We start from the raw sequence: 23,144 nt of genomic DNA on the forward strand, positions 1-23,144 counted from the left end.
CAGGCCATTCTTTCTCCCAAATCTCTAAGCTTGGCCATTCTGGACTTCCTTGGTTTCTTTCAGCTTGATGAACTTTTTGCTCTTTACTTTATAAACTTTTTTTTTTAGCCTTCAGGTCTCAGTTTCAATGTCTCAGGAATGTCTTCCTTGAGTCATATCAAGTTAGTTTGCCATTATACACTTTTCTGATATCTTGTACTATTTCTTGTGTCATGTGATTACAGTGTGGTTGTATTGTGTGTGAACTTGAACTATAATTTTTTAAAGTCTCATTTTGTATTCAGAGTTTGAAATGTTAACTCCTCATTTCAGAAAGTCTTGGCAAGTATCACATCATATATAAGCCTGAGACTGAGTTGTACACCAAGGTTGTGTTGTTATCCCATGTTGATGTCACTTAGAAAGTAACAGACTCTACTCAATACTCTGTAATGGCCTCTATGGAAAAAGAATCTAAAAACAGAGTGGAATATATGTATATGTATTACTGATTCACTTTGCTGTACACCTGAAACTGACACAACACTGTAAATCAACTATACTCCAAAAAAAAAAAAAATTGTCTCTCTGAAAATAAAAACAAATGGTTAAAAAAGTGTTTTGCAGTTTTCAACTTTTTTTAAAAATTTATTTTATTTATTTATGGCTGTGTTGGGTCTTCGTTTCTATGCGAGGGCTTTCTCTAGTTGTGGCAAGCGGGGGCCACTCTTCATCACGGTGCGCGGGCCTCTCACTATCGCGGCCTCTCTTGTTGCGGAGCACAGGCTCCAGACGCGCAGGCTCAGTAGTTGTGGCTCACAGGCCTGGTTGCTCCGCGGCATGTGGGATCTTCCCAGACCAGGGCTCGAACCCGTGTGCCCTGCATTGGCAGGCAGATTCTCAACCGCTGCGCCACCAGGGGAGCCCTCAACTTTTAACTCTATGAAAAAGACACAGTTCTCTGTATTGTGAAACATGTAATATAGTATAGTGTACTGATTTGATTTATTTACCAAATAAACTATGACTGCTGCTGCTGCTGCAAAAAAAAAAAGTAACAGAGATACCAGCCATCCCTTATCAGCATTAACCTCATCGGGCAACTTTTGTGTTAACTTATCTTCACAAATCAGTCTTTTGTCAGTTACTTTTTTTTTTTTTTTTGGCTGTATCATACAGCTTGAGGGATCTTAGTTCCCTAACCAGGGATTGAACCCGGGCCCCCTGCAGTGAAAGTGCTGAGTCCTAACCACTTAGGCCACCAGGGAATTCCCGTCAGTTACACATATTTAAAGTCTGTTTTCTTCTGCCAAATTTCAAGCAATGGAGCATAGGGAGCAGATCTGTTTTGTAAGCTACTACATTCTCAGCACCTTAGAATACTCAAGTTGTGTGTTGAAAGGGTGGATGGATAAATGGAATCTTATTTGCCCACTTATTCCCTTTGTGAGTCAGAGGAGAGATTGCCCAACATATTCTTTGGCTAATGGTTTACCCATTACATCATTTACTGAAATTCCAATCCCGAATTTTATCTCCCTGGACATAACGAACATGCCTATCTTTATGCCTCTATGCCTTTGCATGTGCTGTTACCTCTGCCTGGAGTGTCTTTACCCCGCTTTGTTAGATAAACTGTTTCTTTTAAAGTCAGTTGAAAGGGCTTCTCTTTTTTTAAAACAGATTCAGCTGCTTATTTCTCTACGTTTCTATTGCCCCTTATACTTGCTTGCATTGTAGTACTTAGCATGTTATGTTGATAACTGTTTACTGTGTTTCTTTGGTGGCTATCATGAAGTAAGTGCTTGGACTGGTTGGGTGGATAAAGAATTTTTAGTTAATATGTTATTTAAGTTAAGAGTAAATCTTATGAATGTCATTACCTAGTAGTTTGTAAGAAATATCTTTGTACTACCTCACTGCCTATTCTATATTTCTGCCGGCATCTGGAGAACAGTCATTGTAAATAAGTGTGTGGTTTTATTTAATTGTGACAACAATTTTTCTTTGACTAGAAAGTGATAGAATGAGCTATGTTCCTATTTTTATATTATCTCAGTTTGTGTGTTAAGCTGAAAATACAGGAGTAGAAAGCAGACATGTTTTTTGAAGTAAGTTAAGAAGACTTTAAAACAAGAGTCAGACGTATTTGTAGTCTACAAAGTTACAAACAGGTTCAGTAGTACTCACATATGCTAACTAGCCCATCTAAGATCTCTGAGCATAGAAGAGAAGTAGAAAGGCTTGTTGGAGAACTTTCTACTTAGTGTAATCCATGCCAGCTATTGCCTGATTATTTTCACTATAGTATGAGAAGGTTAGGAACAGAAAAAAGAAACAGTTCTCATTACCTCCCTTATGCTCTACCTCTAACCCACACCCAGGAAAAAGGACTCTATTAGGACCAGGAATCTAAACCTTTTTCTGCTAACAGTCTTATTTTAGCAGCTGATTGAATTTCATGGCACCTTCTCTATTTCTATTCCAATTTTCTTTTTCTTAAATTTTTATGTTTCTCACTTTCATATTATTGCGAAGTGCCATATAGAACCAGGTCATCTTCTGAAGTTTTTTGTACTTATTATCAGTATTGTGTTTTTGAGTTACCCTGCCCTATAGCAACGTCTGTTCCCAAGGTTATCTATGTTATCAGGGATATTTCACAAAACAGTGGCTAAAAACTAGCCTGTTTGACAGATAAGTTTCTTGGATGACAATTTAGATAATTTCAATCATTTGTTACTTTTTCTTGATTACTCTTTGAAGGCTATTAAGAAGTGTTTATCAGGACTTCCCTGGTGGTCCAGTGGTGAAGAATCTGCCTTCTGGTGCGGGGGACGTGGGTTCGATCCCTGGTCGGGGAACTAAGAGCCCACATGCCGCGGGGCAGCTGGGCCTGCGCACCACAACTACTGAGCCCGAGTGCCACAAACTACAGAGCCCACGCGCCACAACTAGAGAAGAAAACCCGTGCGCCACAACTAGAGAGAAGCCCTCGCGCTGCAATGAAGAGCCCGCGCGCTGCAACTAAAACATCCCGCCCTGCGTGCTGCGACGAAGACCTGACGCAGCCAAAAATAAAAATAAATAAATAAAATAAATAAATAAATATTAAAAAAAAGAGAAGTGTTTATCCTACCAGGCTTTCAGTGCCCTGTGTGATCTATTAACATACTTTATCAGAACTGAGGCATATTTATATTTGTTGTGCAATAGTGATTAGCATTTTAAATGAAGGTGGCAGCTGTACATTTCCAAACCAAGATTTAATACACATTTAAAATTGGGATTTTCTGGAGTTCCCTGGTGGTCTAGTGGTTAGGATTCGGCACTTTCACTGCCATGGCCCGGGTTCAATCCCTGATCGGGGAACTGAGATCCTGCAAGCCGCGTGGTGCAGCCCACCTCCTCCAAATAAACAAACAAACAAAATGGGATTTTTCAAGAGAGAAATTTTAAAACTTATTTTTAAAAATCAACAATCAACATTTATAATTTTTATAAATGAGGAAAATCATTCTTGGTTTCTTATAGAGCTTGAAGATGCACTGAAATTGAATGAATAGTTTGCTTCATATATATTTTTTAATACTTAGTAATTCTTCTCATTTATTTATTTATTTATTTTTGGCTGTGAGGGTCTTCGTTGCAGCGCACGGGCTTAGTTGCCCCGAGGCATGTGGGATCTTAGTTCCCCAACCAGGGATCGAACCCACATCCCCTGCATTGGAAGGCAAATTCTTAACCATTGGGCCACCAGGGAATTCCCTGCTTCATATATTTATTTTCTTGGGGAAAGGTCTATATTCATAAGATTCTCAAAGCAGTTCATGATTCCAAAAAGCTTAAGACCCACTGTTTAGAATAAGAAAGGAAAAAACATATATACCCTTGAGAGAAACAGTTCATTTTGAAGTCTCTAAGTTTATCTGTTTTAATTTGCTTGAAGGAGAGGCCTGGGATTATGTATTTGCTTTGGAATATTTTCATTATTTCCAGTCATTTCCTGTGAAGGGAAACTGCAGAAACAAGAGATTTCCATTTGAAGATAAATAACCCTGCCGGTCCAAAAAACGGTCACATCATTTTGGGGAAAAAAAAAATCTCTCTTCTTTTGCCCTGTTTACTTAGGGTGATATTTACTTTAACTAATAAAATGTGAAAAAAGCGGAAGCTTGAACCGTCTAGGTGTAGGTCGGCTTGAAGAGTAAGCATATAATAGTGACTGCTAAATAGTTTTGGATTATTCATGCCCTTATGCAGCCAAACTGGGTCGCTAAGAAATGAAGCTGTGTGTCTGTGACGATATTTCTTCTATCATTCAGAAAGGAGTTCTGAAAAGGCGGGATAATGGTAAAGTTGGATTTTTTCCTAGCTTTATGGAGAAATAATTGACATGTGGTATAAGTTTAAAGTGTACAACTAATGATTTGATAAAGGTATGTGTTGCAAAATGATTACCACAAAAAGTTGCCATCACTTCACATTGCCATCACTTCACATACTTTTTTTGTGGGTGGTGAGAACTTAAAAAAAAATCTACTCTTAGCAGCCTTCTAATATACAATACAGTAGTATTTTTAACTATAGTAACCATGCTGTGCATTATATCACCAGGACTTGTAAGTGGAAGTTTGTACCCTTTGATCACCTTCACCCATATCCCCTGCGTCCACTCCCTGCCCCTGGCAACCACCGATCTGTTAGGGGTAAAATAGCACATACCTTTGTTAGTAGTTTAATAGGACAGCATTTTAGGTGTTACTTGGTAAACATCTGCTGTATGTTCTTTAAAACAACATTTTATCCATAGCACACAAGCCTGAAATAAGACTTTCTGGTTATTTGCCCAGATATGGCAGTTCCGTTAGCCAAGGGAGCATCATTTTCAAAGCAGGCCAAAAAATAATTACATTTTCTTATTAATTCTTAGTCTTTGCTTCTGTCCCCAGGTAAAATGTTGAAATAACTTACTCAGACTTCATCAGCAACATCCTGTTACATAATGCTGCTTTTCTGTTCAGTGTAACCTTTGTGTCATCCGCCTGCATTCAGTTTGTAGCCAGTGAACACCCTTGGAAGGCAGGGATAGTGTGATACCCACAGTCATATTCCATGTGCCTGGCACATAGTAAGTAGTTTAAGTAAGTAGTCGTTTCTTTCTTTCTTTTTTTTTTTTTCTGTTGTGCCACATGGCATACAAGATCTTAGTTCTCCGACCAGGGATTGAACCCGCGCCCCCTACAGTGGTAGCGTGGAGTCGTAACCACTGGCCCGCCAGGGAATCCCACTCCTCCCCTTTTTAAAGTAGTTATTTCTTGAGTGAATGAATGATTTGTCAAGTTTACCTCTTTTCTTACATTTACTATAACCTTTACTCCTTTATGTAATCAATTTTAGATTAATAGTCTACAAAAAATAAACAATGACAAATAATGGAATATTTTCACAGAAAAGTAGAGGGCAGGGGTGCTAAATGTGGGGTTTGTGGAAGGGCTTAAAGGGCCTCTGAGCCTCTGAGAAAAATAGGTAGAATTTGGGTTGGGTGAGGGCATTTCTTCTGGGGAAACATGGTTCATGGATATATCAAATTCCCAAATCAGTCTGTGGAGCTCCAAATGATTAAGAACCAGTGTTTCAGATGTTGGAGGTTTCAAGCTTCAAAGATAAGGAAAATATTGGCTAATAAAATGAGAAAATAAAGTGGTTCTTGAGGGAAAGTAGCTGAATATATTAGGATGCTTTTAGTTTCTTGTGATAGAAACCAACTCAAGCTTATATAAAATAGAATTTATTGGTTTATGTCACTGAAAAAATAAAACAATTGGAAAATGCCAGCCTCAGGAAATATTGAATCTAGGAACTCAAATAATATCTTTAATTAGGGTTTTTCCCCCCTTGTTGTTTTCCTTTAACATTGGCTTTGTTTTCAGGCATGCTCTTTTCCACCTGTTGAAAAGGATGTCCCTCTGCAGCTTAAGCCTGCTAGATTCTTAAGAGTTTGGGATTCCAGAGGAAGAGAGGTAATATTCTTCCTAAAAACTGGCAAATGTCCCAGAGAGGACTCTGATCAATCTGGTTCAGGTCACATGCCCACCCGTAGGGAGATGGAGTCCTCACCATCGAATTGCATGGACTGAATAGATTTCGCATGAAACTGGGGAGAAGTTCCTCAAAGGAAGACAGTGTGTACAAGACAAAAAACAATGTCCACTACAGTGATTGAAAAGTTTCAGGACAGGGACTTCCTTGGTGGCACAGTGGTTAAGAATCTGCCTGCCAATGCGGGGGACATGGGTTCGAGCCCTGGCCCAGGAAGATCCCACATGCCGCGGAGCAACTAAGCCTGTGTGCCACAACTACTGAGCCTGTGCTCAAGGGCCCACGAGCCACAACTACTGAGCCTGCATGCCACAACTACTGAAGCCCACACGCCTAGAGCCCGTGCTCCACAACAAGAGAAGCCACAGCAATGAGAAGCCCGCACACCGCAACGAAGAGTAGCCCCTGCTCGCTGCAACTAGAGAAAGCCTGTGCACAGCAACAAAGACCCAACGCAGCCAAAAGAAAGAAATTAAATAAATAAATTAAAAAAAAAAAGTTTCAGGACAGATAAAGTAGGTAATAGACAGCAAATTTCATATTAAAACTAGAGTGTATTTAGTGATATCTAAGTTTATTTGTGAACTATACAATTTTCTCTATGGGTTTTAGTTTTTTTACTGTGAAAGTTTTTTCATTTATTTATTCATTCATTTGTTTAACAAATATTTGAGCACCTGCTATGTGCCATCATCATTCTTTGCACTGGGAATAACAACAGCAAGCAAAACAAATCCCTGCCCTCATGGAACCTACATTCTAGTGAGGCAAGGCAGATAATAAATAAGATAAATTACTAAAATATATAGTATGTTAGATGAGGATAAGTGTAATAGAGAAAAAAAGCAGGAAGGGAAGTAGGGAGTGGGTATTGCAGTTTTAAATATGATGGGCAAAAAAAGTCTTAGTAAGAAGCTGACATTTGAACAAAGATGTTAAGGAGGTGAGGATGAGCAAGCCATTTGGATATCTGGGGGAAGAGTAGTAGAAGATGATGTCAAAGAAGTAAGAGGATGATAGATTGTATTTGTCCTGGGGGGCTCTGGTAAGGGCTTTGGGAGAATGCAAGCAATCAGAGGATTTCAAGCAGAGGAGTACACTGATCTGATTTTTTTAAAGGGTCACCCTAACCACTGTATGGAAAATGCATTGTAGAGGTACAATGGTGGAAGTAAGGAGGCCAGTTAGGAGGCTATTGCTACCGCACTAATCCAGGCAATAGATAATGGTGGCACAGACCAGGATGGTGATGGAGATGATGAAAAGTGGTCAGATCTGAAGGTAGATTTGCTGTTGAATTGGATATCATGTATTAGAGAAAGAGTAGAATTTTGGGCCTGAGCAATTGACCACAGTAATTTAATGAGCTAGCTAAGACCAGGAGGAGCAAGCTTTGACATGTTAAGTTTAAGGTTCTTATTAGACATTCAGATGGAGTTGTCCAGAAGGCAACTGGACATTACAAATCTGGAATTCAAGTCTGGGCTAGAGACTGGGCTAGAAATTAGGAGGTTGTCAGCATTCATTTAGTATTTAAAGTTTTGAAATTGGATGAGATCACAGGGAATAAGAATAAACAACGAAGAGAAAGAGTTGTCCAGGGACTGAGCTTGCCAGTGTTAAGAAGGTGGGGACAAGAGGAAGAACAAACAAAGACCAAGAAGGAGCAGCCAAGAAAGTGGAAGGAAAACAAGGAAAAAACCCAATTGGGAGAAAAAAAAGTTTTAAGGAGGAGCGAGTGATCAGTTGTCAAATGATGCAGATAAAACAATTTAAAAAACAAGATGAAGACTGAGATTTATTGATAATCTCTCCATGATGAGAGTGATTTTAGTAAATTAAATTTGATTGGTGGAGATATTTCTAGCACATGGTTCAGGTAATTTAGAAGACTGTTCATTAATCAAATAATCGTTTAAATATATTTATTGATATTCCATCCTTTAGTTTTCTCTTTTACATATTATATACAAAATTATGTAAAAAATTATGTATTGAACTCAGATGAATATGTAAGTATACTAGTTAAGTTAAAGGATTTATATATTTGGAGTAGGTATTTTTTTTTTTTAACAGTAATTCCGCTTTTTAAAAAATTTAATTATATTTATTTTTTTATACAGCAGGTTCTTATTAGTCATCCATTTTACATACATCAGTGTATACATGTCAATCCCAGTCTCCCAATTCATCACACCACCGCCCCCACCCCCACGCTGCTTTCCCCGCTTGGTGTCCATACTTTTGTTCTCTACATCTGTGTCTCTGTTTCTGCCCTGCAAACTGGTTCATCTGTACCATTTTTCTAGGTTCCACATATATGTGTTAATATATGATATTTGTTTTTCTCTTTCTGACTTACTTCACTCTGTATGACAGTCTCTAGAGCCATCCACGTCTCAACAAATGACCCAGTTTCGTTCCTTTTTATGGCTAAGTAATATTCTATTGCATATATGTACCACATCGTCTTTATCCGTTTGTCTGTCGATGGGCATTTAGGTTGCTTCCATGACCTGGCTATTGTAAATAGCACAGCAGTGAACATTGGGGTGCATGTGTCTTTTTGAATTATGGTTTTCTCTGGGCATATGCCCAGTAGTGGGATTGCTGGGTCATATGGTAATTCTATTTTTAGTTTAAGGAACCTCCATACTGTTCTCCATAGTGGCTGTACCAGTTTACATTCCCACCAACAGTGCAAGAGGGTTCCCTTTTCTCCACACCCTCTCCAGCATTTGTTGTTTGTAGATTTTCTGATGATGCCCATTCTAACTGGTGAGAGGTGATACCTCATTGTAGTTTTGATTTGCATTTCTCTAATAATTAGTGATGTTGAGCAGCTTTTCATGTGCTTCTTGGCCATCTGTATGTCCTCTTTGGAGAAATGTCTATTTAGGTCTTCTGCCCATTTTTTGATTGGTTTGTTTGTTTTTTTAATATTGAGCTGCATGAGCTGTTTATATATTTTGGAGAATAATCCTTTGTCCGTTGATTCGTTTGCAAATATTTTCTCCCATTCTGAGGGTTGTCTTTTCTTCTTGTTTATGGTTTCCTTTGCTGTGCAAAAGCTTTGAAGTTTCATTAGGTCCCATTTGTTTATTTTCGTTTTTATTTCCATTACTGTAGGAGGTGGGTCAAAAAAGATCTTGCTGTGATTTATGTCAAAGAGTGTTCTTCCTATGTTTTCCTCCAAGAGTTTTATGGTGTCCAGTCTTACATTTAGGTCTCTAATCCATTTTGAGTTTATTTTTGTGTATGGTGTTAGAGAGTGTTCTAATTTCATTCTTTTACATGTAGCTGTCCAGTTTTCCCAGCACTACTTATTGAAGAGACTGTCTTTTCTCCATTGTATATCCTTGCCTCCTTGTCATAGATTAGTTGACCATAGGTGCATGGGTTTATCTCTGGGCTTTCTATCCTGTTCCATTGATCTATATTTCTGTTTTTGTGCTAGTACCATATTGTCTTGATTACTGTAGCTTTGTAGTATAGTCTGAAGTCAGGGAGTCTGATTCCTCCAGCTCTGTTTTTCTCCCTCAAGACTGCTTTGGCTATTCGGGGTCTTTTGTGTCTCCATACAAATTTTAAGATTTTTTGTTCTAGTTCTGTAAAAAATGCCATTGGTAATTTGATAGGGATTGCAGTGAATCTGTAGATTGCTTTGGGTAGTATAGTCATTTTCATAATATTGATTCTTCCAATCGGAGAACATGGTATATCTTTCCATCTGTTGGTATCATCTTTAATTTCTTTCATCAGTGTCTTATAGATTTCTGCATACAGATCTTCTGTCTCCCTAGGTAGATTTATTCCTAGGTATTTTATTCTTTTTGTTGCAATGGTAAATGGGAGTGTTTCCATAATTTCTCTTTCAGATTTTTCATCATTAGTGAATAGGAATGCAAGAGATTTCTGTGCATTAATTTTGTATCCTGCAACTTTACCAAATTCATTGATTAGCTCTAGTAGTTTTCTGGTGGCATCTTTAGGATTCTCTATGTATAGTATCATGTAATCTGCAAACAGTGACAGTTTTACTTCGTTTCCAACTTGTATTCCTTTTATTTCTTTTTCTTCTCTGATTGCCATGGCTAGGACTTCCAAAACTATGTTGAATAATAGTGGTGAGAGTGGACATCGTTGTCTTTTTCCTGATTTTAGAGGAAATGCTTTCAGTTTTTCACCATTGAGAATGATGTTTGCTGTGGGTTTGTCGTATATGGCCTTTATTATGTTGAGGTAGGTTCCCTCTATGCCCACTTTCTGGAGAGTTTTTATCATAAATGGGTGTTGAATTTTGTCAAAAGCCTTTTCTGCATCTATTGAGATGATCATATGGTTTTTATTCTTCAATTTGTTAATATGGTGTATCACATTGATTGATTTGCGTATATTGAAGAATCCTTGCATCCCTGGGATAAATCCCACTTGATCATGGTGTATGATCCTTTTCATGTGTTGTTGGACTCTGTTTGCTAGTATTTTGTTGAGAATTTTTGCATCTATATTCATCAGTGATATTGGTCTGTAATTTTCTTTTTTTGTAGTATCTTTGTCTGCTTTTGGTATCAGGGTGATGGTGGCCTCATAGAATGAGTTTGTGAGTTTTCCTTTCTCTGCAATTTTTGGAAAAGTTTGAGAAGGATGGGTGTTAGCTCTTCTCTAAATGTTTGATAGAATTCACCTGTGAAGCCATCTGGTCCTGGACTTCTGTTTGTTGGAAGATTTTAAATCACAGTTTCAATTTCATTACTTGTGATTGGTCTGTTTATTTTTTCTGTTTCTTCTTGGTTCAGTCTTGGAAGGTTATACCTTTCTAAAAATTCGTCCATTTCTTCCAGGTTGTCCCTTGTATTGGCATAGAGTTGCTTGTAGTAGTCTCTTAGGATGCTTTGTATTTCTGCCGTGTCTGTTGTAACTTTTCCTTTTTCATTTCTACTTTTATTGATTTGAGTCCTCTCTCTCTTTTTCTGGATGAGTCTGGCTAATGGTTTATCAAGTGTGTTTATCTTCTCAAAGAACCAGCTTTTAGTTTTATTGATCTTTGCTATTGTTTTCTTTGTTTCTATTTCATTCATTTCTGCTCTGATCTTTATGATTTTTTTCCTTTTGCTAACTTTGGGTTTTGTTTGTTCTTCTTTGTCTGGTTCCTTTAGGTGTAAGGTTAGATTGTTTATTTGAGCTGTTTCTTGTTTCGTGAGGTAGGCTTGTATAGCTATAAACTTCCCTCTTAGAACTACTTTTGCTGCATCCTATAGGTTTTGGATCATCGTGTTTTCATTGTCATTTGCCTCTAGGTATTTTTCGATTTCCTGTTTGATTTCTTCAGTGATCTCTTGGTTATTTAGTAACGTATTGTTAAGCCTCCATGTGTTTGTCCTTTTTACATTTTAAATTCATTTCTAATCTCATAGCGTTGTGGTCAGAAAAGATGCTTGATATGATTTCAATTTTCTTAAATTTCCTGAGGCTTGATCTGTGACCCAAGATATGATTTATCCTGGAGAATGTTTCATGAACACTTGAGAAGAAAGTGTAATCTGCTGCTTTTGGATGGAACGTCCTATAATTATCAATTAAATCTATCTGGTCTATTGTGTCATTTAAAGCTTATGTTTCCTTATTTATTTTCTGTTTGGATGATCTGTCCAATGGTGTTAGTGAGGTGTTAAAGTCCCCCACTATTTTTGTGTTATTGTCGATTTCCTCTTTTAGAGCTGTTAGCAGTTGCCTTATGTATTGAGGTGCTCCTATGTTGGGTGCATATATATTTATAATTGTTATATCTCCTTCCTGGATTGATCCCTTGATCATTATGTAGTGTCCTTCCTTGTCTCTTGGAACATTCTTTATTTTAAAGTCTATTTTATCTGATATGAATATTGCTACTCCAGCTTTCTTTTGATTTCCATTTGCATGGAATATCTTTTTCCATCCCCTCAGTTTCAGTCTGAATGTTTCCCTACGTCTAAAGTGGGTCTCTTGTAGACAGCATATATATGGGTCTTGTTTTTGTATCCATTCAGCCAGCCTGTGTCTTTTGGTGGGAGCATTTAATCCATTCACGTTTAACATAATTATTGATGTGTATGTTCCTTTGACCATTTTCTTAATTGTTTTGGGTTTGTTTTTGTAGGTCCTTTTCTTCTCTTGTGTTTCCCACTTAGAGAAGTTCCTTTAGCATTTGTTGTAGAGCTGGTTTGGTGGTGCTGAATTCTCTTAGCTTTTGCTTGTCTGTAAAGCTTTTGATTTCTCCATTGAATCTGAATGAGATCCTTGCCGGGTAGAGTAATCTTGGTTGTAGGTTCTTCCCTTTCATCACTTTAAATATATCATGCCACTCCCTTCTGGCTTGTAGAGTGTCTGCTGAGAAATCAGCTGTTAACCTTATGGGAGTTCCCTTGTATGTTATTTGTCGTTTTTCCCTTGCTGCTTTCAATAATTTTTCTTTGTCTTTAATTTTTGCCAATTTGATTACTATGTGTCTCGGCGTGTTTCTCCTTGGGTTTATCCTGTATGGGTCTCTCTGCACTTCCTGGACTATTTCCTGGGTGGCTATTTCCTTTCCCATGTTAGGGAAGTTTTCGACTATAATCTCTTCATATTTTTTCTCTGGTCCTTTCTCTCTCTCTTCTCCTTCTGGGACCCCTATAATGCAAATGTTGTTGTGTTTAATGTTGTCCCCGAGGTCTCTTAGGCTGTCTTCATTTCTTTTTCTTTTTTTAAAAAAAAATTTATTTATTTATTTATTTATTTTTGGCTGTGTTGGGTCTTCGTTTCTGTGCGAGGGCTTTCTCTAGTTGCGGCGAGCGGGGACCACTCTTCATCGCGGTGCGCGGGCCTCTCACTATTGCGGCCTCTCTTGTTGCGGAGCACAGGCTCCAGACGCGCAGGCTCAGTAGTTGTGGCTCATGGGCCCAGTTTCTCCGCGGCATGTGGGATCTTCCCAGACCAGGGCTCAAACCCGTGTCCCCTGCATTGGCAGGAGGATTCTCAACCACTGCACCACCAGGGAAGCCCTGTCTTCATTTCTTTTCATTCTTTTTTCTTTATTCTGTTCCGCAGCAGTGAATTCCACCATTCTGTCTTCCAGGTCACTTATCCGTTCTTCTGCCTCAGTTATTCTGCTATTGATTCCTTCTAGTGTATTTTTCATTTCAGTTATTGTGTTGTTCATCTCTGCTTGTTTGTTCTTTAATTCTTCTAGGTCTTCGTTAATCATTTCTTGCAACTTCTCAATCTTTGCCTCCATTCTTATTCCGAGGTCCTGGATCATCTTCACTATCATTATTCTGAATTCTTTTTCTGGAAGGTTGCCTATCTGCACTTCATTTAGTTGTTTTTCTGGGGTTTTCTCTTGTTCCTTCATCTGGTACATAGCCCTCCACCTTTTCATCTTGTCTGTCTTTCTGTGAATGTGGTTTCTGTTCCACAGGCTGCAGGATTGTAGTTCTTCTTGCTTCTGCTGTCTGCCCTCTAGTGGATGAGTCTATCAAAGAGGCTTGTGCAAGTTTCCTGATGGGAGGAAGTGGTGGTGGGTAGAGCTGGCTGTTGCTTTGATGGGCAGAGCTCAGTAAAACTTTAATCCACTTGTTTGCTGATGGGTGGGGCTGGGTTTCCTCCCTGTTGGTTGTTTGGCCTGAGGTGACCGAACACTGGAGCCTACCTGGGCTCTTTGGTGGGGCTAATGGCAGACTCTGGGAGGGCTCACACCAAGAAGTACTTCCCAGAACTTCTGCTGTCAGTGTCCTTGTTCTCCCGGTGACACACAGCCACCCCCCGCCTCTGCAGGAGACCCTCCAACACTAGCAGGTAGGTCTGGTTCAGTCTCCTATGGGGTCACTGCTCCTTCCCCTGGGTCCCGACGAGCACATTACTTTGTGTGTGCCCTCCAAGAGTGGAGTCTCTGTTTCCCCCAGTCCTGTCGAAGTCTTGCAATCAAATCCCGCTAGCCTTCAAAGTCTGATTCTCTAGGAATTCCTCCTCCCGTTGCCGGACCACCAGATTGGGAAGCCTGATGTGGGGCTCAGAACCTTCACTCCAGTGGGTGGACTTCTGTGGTATAAGTGTTCTCCAGTTTGTGAGTCACCCACCCAGCAGTTATGGGATTTGATTTTATTGTGATTTTGCCCCTCCTACCGTCTCATTGTGGCTTCTCCGTCGTCTTTGGATGTGGGGTATCTTTTTTGGTGAGTTCCAGTGTCTTCCTGTCGATGATTGTTCATCAGTTAGTTGTGATTCTGGTGTTCTTGTAAGAGGGAGTGAGAGCACGTCCTTCTACTCCGCCATCTTGAACCAATCTCTATGTATTTTCTTTGGAATGCCTATTATAATGAAGTGGAAACACTTTCATAAATATTATTTTGTCATCTTTTGCCTTCTATATTTGGAGACACTTTCATAAATATTATTTTGTCATCTTTTGCCTTCTATATTTGGAGATTTTAAACCGTAATTATTACTTTTTTTTTTTTTTTTAATTTTTTGGCTGTGCTGTGCAGCATGTAGGATCTTAGTTCCCTTGACCAGGGATCGAACCCATGTCCCCTGCAGTGGAAACATGGAGTCTCAACCACTGGATCACCAGGGAAGTCCCCTAAACCTTAATTTTTATAGAGAAACTAAAAATCAACCTAAGTTCATGATTCTGAGATCTTCTTGAGTAGTTAATGCCTAGTTGTGATTCTTGATACCAAGAAACATGGGTTTATAATGTTAAAAATTTTTCATTTATCTAATGAAAATAATGTATTTTTCTTCTTTATTAGAAATTCATTGAATTTGAAGACTCTCAAGAACAGGAAAAAAAGGATTTACAGACCAGAGTGGAATCTTTAGAATCTCAAACAAGACAACTTGAACTCAAGGCCAAAAACTATGCTGACCAGAGTAAGTAAAATATGTTAAAGGGTGGAATGACTCATCCTGACATTTGACTACGGTTCCAGATATATGCTTGGAATTGTCACCCCACACTGAAGAGTGAGACCTGGGAGCTTGGTTTATTCTTTATTGTTCACATTTTCATGTGGTACCCATGTCTGCAGAAATTACTAAGTCAGACACCTATAAGACTCTCTTCTTCAATTTAGCTCTCAGCTTTTGTTTGTAGCTTACATTGTATAGTAGTTAACATTACGCTGTATCCATTGTGCAGGATTCTGGGGTGTGTACATGTGAATCATTTCTTCAAATTTTGATCAGTTACAGAAAGTTCCGTTGGTTTCTGTGTTGCTTTGAAATTTAAAAATATAAGAGAAACTTTAGCTTTGAAGTATGTATAAGAAATTTACTGAATTCTTTTTCATTCCTTTCTAATGGAAAACTGAGGACATTTAGGGGAATAGAACAACGTTTTTCAGAATCATTTCATTTTTAATATAATTTCATATATTCTTGATTCAAAAATAGTTATTGTTTCAAATTCCAAGGACTTCTTCCCCTTTTTGTCTAATGAAAGTGGACCTAATTAAGTCAAAATTCAAAAAAGAAACTTTATGGCATATTTTCATGTTTGATTCAGGGAGATCACTCTCCAGTTTTCCCTCCCAGGATTGTAAACTTCTAGATGGCCTGCAGTTACTCTTCCCATACCACCCATGAAGGTTACATAGTGACACCTGCTGTAAAAGGACTGGCATTCATGAAGGATAACCTTCACTACCAGGCTTAGAGTGTGTATGATAACTGGCTGCTCCCTTTAGGACTCTGGAAGAGTCCAATAGAGCTAAACCTAGAATCACTGGGAATCTGGAGTTTTGGCATTCTAGAATTCAAGGAGAACTCAAATGGCTATTAAGCAGATGTCATAGAAGGGAGCCAATGGATATTTGGTAATGGAATGCCACCAGAGTGAGACAAAACGAGCCATGTGTCATGTCTTTGTTCTTTTAGGCTTGTAGATACCTAGAGTGCTGTATCCTTCCTTTGTTAACAGTGAATCCTAACTTGATTGCGTTTTCATATCAGGGACTATATAGTATTTTAGAACAAAGCACTGAAGGTGCAGTTGTGACAGAACCAACCTCATTCTTGTACCAAGTACGTTTACCTCTTGACTTCTGAGGAGTATCAAGTTTTGGATAAGGAAATTTTCTTTTGACTTAGAAAGGAACTCCTTGTCTAGAATCTTTTGATGCTCTAAATAATCTGCTTCTATGATAGGAAAATATTAAAGGAAGAATTACCTTGTACTTGATATAGTAGCTTTTTAAATTAAGATCGTTATCCAGTCCAATGAGTCATACCTACCTTTTTTGGAATTGTCATGTTCTTTGGTGTCCATTCTCTCATTTCTCTCTCAGAAGTACTGATTACCATGTTTCCTATTTTAATTCAAAATAATTTTTTAAAAATAAGGTGTCATTTAAAAATAATTGATAATTCTCTATGGAAGGGATGAGTAAATTACTCACCAAGTATTGGATATGGTCTTGAGCTATATTTGATCTGAGAACTTTATTTTTGTTATTAATATAATATTATTTCAAGAATTTCTCCCTCTGGATGTCTGCTATCCCCCTTTTTCCCCCTGCTATTCCATTTTGAAATAAATCTTGTTGTCTGAGTAACAGTTAAAGAACTTAAAACTGGTTAATCAGAATTGACCATTGAGATGCACAAAGCTGAAAATCTCTTGGTCCATGAGCTAAGGCTATAATGAGTCTCCTTTTATTTATGCTTTGGAACTTACTCCCTTCTCCTTTGATACTTTGGCATCTTTTTCTCTTTTCCATCTAATTGTTTTCCTCGCTCTTCTATTTTTTTCTAAATGAATATAATATGAAATCTAAATATGTCTAAAAATTTTCTTCTGAGTCTTTATTTTACCACATTTTAAACATCTGAAAAAAATTGTGGGGGGTTGGTGGAAATAGTTTGACTTTTTTCATTTTACCGCCTTAGTTTTCCCTTCCCCAGATCACCAATATGAATCAAAGAAAGCCCCTTTATTTTTTAAAAAGGTTGTGGTAGGAGGTAATCTTTAAGTATCATCAGTGCCCTATCCTATTGGAAAAACCGGCCTGGGAATATGTTTTTTAAAAAGATGAAAATATATTTAAATGAATGTATGTCAGAGTATATTAATTCTTTTTATGTATGATAGGATACAGAATATCTGGACTTTAATATTGTAATTTTGGTTTTTTAAGACTGTATAGTGATTTTTATTAGATTTATTGTAACCCAACATTGTTTTTTAACTTTTTAAATGTTTTAAATGTGTTTTTTAGTGTTCTGAACATCTGTATTTAAATAAGCATTTAAGGCCAAAGAAATTACTGATGATGATACCTATGGAGAGGAAGGATGCATGCAGTTTTTTGTGTTTAGTGCTATTTTTTGAGTACTGTATGATAACAATATCGTCCAATTTCCATGTTTGTTTTTATAAATATGTTAGAGTCTTTAACTTTAAAAGACTGTCAGTTCTGATTGATGTGTTTTAGGGCACATATCCCTTTTAAAAAGTAGCCACAATGAAAGTCCAAGTTCTGCTTTGGGACTACTTCTTATGTTAAAAGGGGAAATTTTGGTTGTAGTTACTTGCTATTTGAGAAGCAAGAAAAAGTCAAGAAATAGGAACTGAATTAAAGAACACACTTGACAGCTTTTAATAGTACGGAATCTATCAGGTTGCTGTGGTATGATTTTAAAATTTTTGATGATATAAAAAATTTGTTATAATTTTATGGTCATGTTTGATTTTGGAGATTTCTGGTTCCTCTCTTTTCAAAATTTGAACTACATAAGAATTATTTTGGCTTTTCCAACATAAATAAAGCAATTTTTAAAAGGCCACATATTGTTCCTTATCTGGGTATAATAGTAATACTTCTTGGTAGTTAACATCTTGTAAGGCTTAAGGAAGAATCTGAAATATATGTGGCGTGGAATAAGGAAGTTGTGGATTGAGGCCTTTAGTGCTTTTCAGCTGTGTAAGGTGTAAGCAATCAACCTTGCCATTCATAGTGTGGCAGCAATGAGTTCTTCATCAGAAAATACTTTTTATATTCATTATTTCTGTTATATACTGATTATTTCTGTTCTTGTAAGCCAAATACTATGTTAAGTAAATATAGACATTTTAATATGCTAAAAATAAAAAACTACTACTATCTGCCTAGCATTCAGCCTCTAGGCATGGTTTTGGCACAGAAGAATATGATATGGTCATTACAGTCAAAGAAATCATAGTTTTGTGGGGAAAAAGGTTATGTGTATGACCGTCTCGTCTTTTCCATATGTACCATGCTTTTATATCACTGCAGAGTGTATATATTTTGCATCTTTCCTTTAACATTATCATAAGTATTTTCCTTATTGTATAATCTTTATTTTTTAAATGTGTGTCAACACCCATCATCCAGAAGCTATGCCGTCTATTAACAATTCTTGTTTTCCCTGAGGAACTGTGCTTTGTCCTTTTCTCTAGTGAGAATTATTTAATGGCTACTTTGGTTTTTTAACTTGGCTACTCAGAAACTCAGAACAAATTTTGAAGTACAACCATAACAACTGGTTTGGGCCTTACTTGGGTGGCATATTTAAATTGTTGTTTTCCTCTTCCACATTTTATACATATATAATGAATTGTTAAGATATGTTCTTGTAAACTATCTCAAATCCTTTGTGGAATTAAGGAATGAATGAATTGGTAAAAATAAATACAGGCGAATTTTTTAAAAAACTCAAAAAATTTCTGTTGGTTGGTTGGACATTTTTTCCAGTGTAGTGAATCGTATTACAGTGAATATTTTTTCACACATGTAGATTGCCCTTTTTGGTAATTTTCTTAGGATATAGTTACAGAAGTAGGGCAAGGAATATGAACATTGTAGTGGTTCTTGGTATTTAGTAGTGTTTGGTCATTTTTTATGTGAACAGAATTGGAGAAGGAAGAATTAGTAGCAAATCCCACATTATTTATCATAACTTATGAATTTGAATCATTATTTACAACATATTAGCACCCAGAGGTGATGTAAAACCATTTATTATTTATTTGATTTTCTCTTGGGAAAATTCTGTTGCCCTCAAGCTACTTGAGTTTATAAGAGATGACCTTTTCCTTGAATTGTGGAGAAGATGGCAAGATTTAGATGGCAGTGATTTTAAGCTACTTAAATAATCTCCGAATCTGCCCTTTCTTCCTTTGAATGAAAATACATTTTTAAAAATTAAGTGGGGACTTCCCTAGTGGCTCAGTGGTTAAGAATCCGCCTGCCAATGCAGGGGACACGGGTTCGAGCCCTGGTCCAGGAAAATGCCACATGCCGCGGAGCAGCTAAGCCCGTGTGCCACAAATACTGAGCCTGCGCTCTGGAGCCCACGAGCCACAACTACTGAAGCCCGTGCGCCTAGAGCCCGTGCTCTGCAACAAGAGAAGCCACCACAGTGAGAAGCCTGAGCACCGCAACGAAGAGTAGCCCCCGCTCGCTGCAACTAGAGAAAGCCCGCAAGCAGCAATGAAGACCCAATGCAGCCAAATAAATAAGTTAAATGGAAAAATATTTTTGACACCTGAAGATATTTGTGGTAGAGTTTTATACTCTGACTTTTCTACACTTCCCATCTCCCATATAACATTCACTTGCTTTTTAAACTTAGTATAGATGTTAGTCTAATAAAACACCTTCAAGCCTGTACCTTGAAACACATTATTGGAAGGAAAACTCTCCTTTTTGGTCATAAGAATTAGCACACCATTAGATGGAAAATAATGGGAAGGTAGTATAATCATAAACATGTTTTTAATTTTAAAGGAATAAATGGCTTAAAACATACTTCAGATTTGGGAGTTATTTATAAGCAAGGGCTGTGTTAGTGATGTGGTTGATAAATTGAGAATTTTCACAACACAGAAGAAAAATAATCTTTTTCAGTTAACAGGTATAGCTTCACACCAAAGTTAATAGTTGAGAGGGTCTAAATATTTTCTGTCATTATTTTTTAAGTTATTTTAAAAAATACCTTCAGACCAATAAAAAGCTTTATTAGCATTAGCTCCTTTACTGTACTTTGCAATTGGCAAAGAATGTTAATACTCTCAGAATTTCCACAATACTGTAATAGGTTACTTCTTTCATTTTAATTTTATCTTGTCAAGAGGCAGTCCCTTTCTACATTATTTTTAGAATGATGAAGGTAGACAACTGATGATTTATATTTTTGTTGAAAGCATACTTCTTATTAAGGCAGCTTTAGGAGATTCAGATTTATATCTCCTTATTTTAAAAAGTTACAAAAATAAAATTTGTTATATAGAAAGTTAGTTTTTTAGTTCATTTAACTTGAATCTAATATCTTTGTGATATTAAGAATATCTGTATATTTAATAAACTTTAAGGATTTTTTAAAAAATTTTATTTATTTATTTATTTTTGGCTGCGTTGTGTCTTTGTTGCTGCGCCTGGGCTTTCTCTAGTTGCTGCGAGCGGGGGCTCCTCTTCCTTGCATTGCGGTGGCTTCTCTTGTTGTGGAGCACGGGCTCTAGGCACGTGGGCTTCAGTAGTTGTGGCACGTGGGCTCAGTAGTTGTGGCTCACGGGCTCTAGACCGTAGGCTCAGTAGTTGTGGCGCACGGGCTTAGTTGCTCTGCGGCATGTGGGATCTTCCCGGACCAGGGCTTGAACCCGTGTCCCCTGCATTGGCAGGCAGATTCTTAACCACTGTGCCACCAGGGAAGTCCAAGGATTTTTTTTAAAGAGCTTGTGTATGAGAGGGAAAGCAGATAATTAGGCACAAGATAATTTATGCAAACACTAACATTTTATTACTTCTGCTTCATTAGGTAATATCTATGTGGTCTTCAGATCTGTTTTATGTTTTATTATCTGTATTTGGACTGTTCATTTCTGTAACCTAGTGTTATTTATTGAGAAACTTAAGGTTGTAGTTCATAATTAATATCTAGAACTAAAGGTTTCATGGAAAATTATTGTATGAGTAAGAGTTAAAGGATTGATGGTGATTTAGCTTAGAGAACAGAATAAACATGAGTGATTTGGTTATTCTTCAAACATAAAGGAATGAGTAAGGGAGATACCAAGTTGTTTTTTTGTAAATTTGGAAGATTAAATCAGAGAAAATGAATTTGTTGTTTTTGGTTGATCATGAGGAAGTATTTCTTGACCATGAAGGTGATACATAGGAATATGTGCTGAGGGAAAGCATGGACTCTCCCTACATAGACTTTAGGTGGCATATAATGTCTGTCTGAAAAATCTTTTTAAGTTTAGGGACATGGTGAAGGACTTAGTTGGCAGAGCAGAGGTTTTTATTGCTGTTTTGATGTGGTTGTGTTTGTGATTTATTTGCTCTTAAGTGAGCACTTGATTCTTGCTTACCTGTTGAGACGTTTGATGCTAAATTGTTTAAGGAAAGCTTCTGAAAGACCAATGTCAGTCTTCTGAGGCCAAGTAGCAGTTGGATTATCTGCCTTCCTCGATTAGTAAGAACTGATGATTCCTTTTGAGAAGGCAAATAACAAGTTGAATATGGCATTCTAGAAGGTCTGTTTCTCTTTCTTCCCCCCATAGGCCTATCAGCAGTCTGATGGGGCAGAAGACAACAGAGATGGAAGGTGTTCCAAACTTGGCAAAGGCCATCAATCTAAGGAGGTAAGCTCTGATTTTGAGCAGGTAGAGCAGGTGGCTCTTCCTGCCTTAATCATATCCTCTTGCTCTTTGGAAAGATGAATGGAAAGAAAGAGCATTTAAAATGAGGCTGAAGTATCTTCATTAGCTATTATAAGGGGAACATTTTGAATTAGTCTTTTGATTCTTCTTTTATCTTTCCCCCTACCCCCTTATAGTTTTCAGTGCCTTGATTTGTTTGATTTTTTTTTCTCCCTAGAATATTAGCTTAAAAAAATTGGCAGATTATCTGTTGTTTGGGGATAGGAAGGATGAGCAGAATCTTGTTTATTTCAAGTTAATCTCAGGTTGTAGCTAGTTTGAGTAAAATCATATGATTTTAGAATTTTTCCTGAGATCATTTTGAGGTTTGGGTTCACATGGGAACTATTAAACAAGAAACGATTTTTTCTTGTTTAAACATTTCAGGTATAATACAACAGTATAGGTATAGGTTAACTTTATGATACTTGAGGTTTTGGGGGATGTCTACCATCTTTGCCCAGGTGGGCCTTTCTTTCCCAACTTTCCCTTCCCTTCTACTTCTCTTTTCTTTTCCCCTTACTGATTACTGGGTGGCATTCAGGGCTTTGAAGATAAGGCTCTTCCCAGCATTTAAAGGTACTTTTCAGTTAAACACTATACCATCTCATGTGACTTAGGCCTTGAGAAAACTTGAGTCCATTGACTGTGTTGTTGTACTAATGTAAGTATTTTAAGAAAGGAGTGAGAGGTTCTGAATTTGTTTTATATGATCTTGGTGGTTAACTCATATACCTAAAAATATAATACTAATATTCAGAATCACAGTACAAATAAAGAAAACATGAAATGTAGGAAGTCATAGATAGTTTCTGTCAAGATACTTGCTGGAGATGTTAGGTTGGAGAAAATAATGGCCAAAATAACATTCAGAAAATCATCCAGAATAACAAAGATATAAACTATTCTTAAGCACCACGAAGTGACACGCCTTTGATAATTTAGAATGCCTTTTAAAGGTTTTTAATGTGTGTTTACAAGCTAATATATGAGTTAAGGTAACTCTAGTTGCTGTAGCAAACAAGCTGCAAAGGACATATATAGTGATTCAGATGTTATGTTATTTCTTGTTCATGTGAAACTTCCTTCTTTCTTTCTTTCTTTAATTGATTGATTGGCTGCACTGCATGGCTTGCAGGATCTTACTTCCCAAACCAGGGATTGAACCCAGGCCACAACACTGAAAGCGCTGAGTCCTAACCACTGGACCGCCGGGGAATTCCCTCCCTATGTGAAATTTAAATTGGATGTTTCTGATACATGGGTGGCTCCTTTGGAGACACAGGCCCTTTCCAACTTTGCTCCAAGTTTGTCATACCTACATTGAGTTGGAGGAAGGGGAAAGAGAATGGAGGATTGTGTGTGGAAGGTTTTTATTGGG

General features: G+C 37.5%; 1 protein-coding gene across 4 annotated transcripts in view; it reads left to right on the forward strand.

Annotated features, from left to right (window-relative positions):
- Positions 1 to 23,144, forward strand: part of SPAG9 (sperm associated antigen 9) — a 155,284-nt gene that overhangs the window by 30,516 nt on the left and 101,624 nt on the right. For all 4 annotated transcript variants that reach the window (XM_082440298.1, XM_082440299.1, XM_082440300.1 and 1 more), the window contains exon 2: positions 14,853 to 14,973. In XM_082440298.1, coding sequence (XP_082296424.1) covers positions 14,853 to 14,973 — 121 coding nt within the window. The remainder of the gene's footprint in view (positions 1 to 14,852; positions 14,974 to 23,144) is intronic.

This window comes from Balaenoptera physalus, assembly GCF_965194825.1.
Source record: "Balaenoptera physalus genome assembly, chromosome: 20".
NCBI lineage: Eukaryota > Metazoa > Chordata > Mammalia > Artiodactyla > Balaenopteridae > Balaenoptera > Balaenoptera physalus.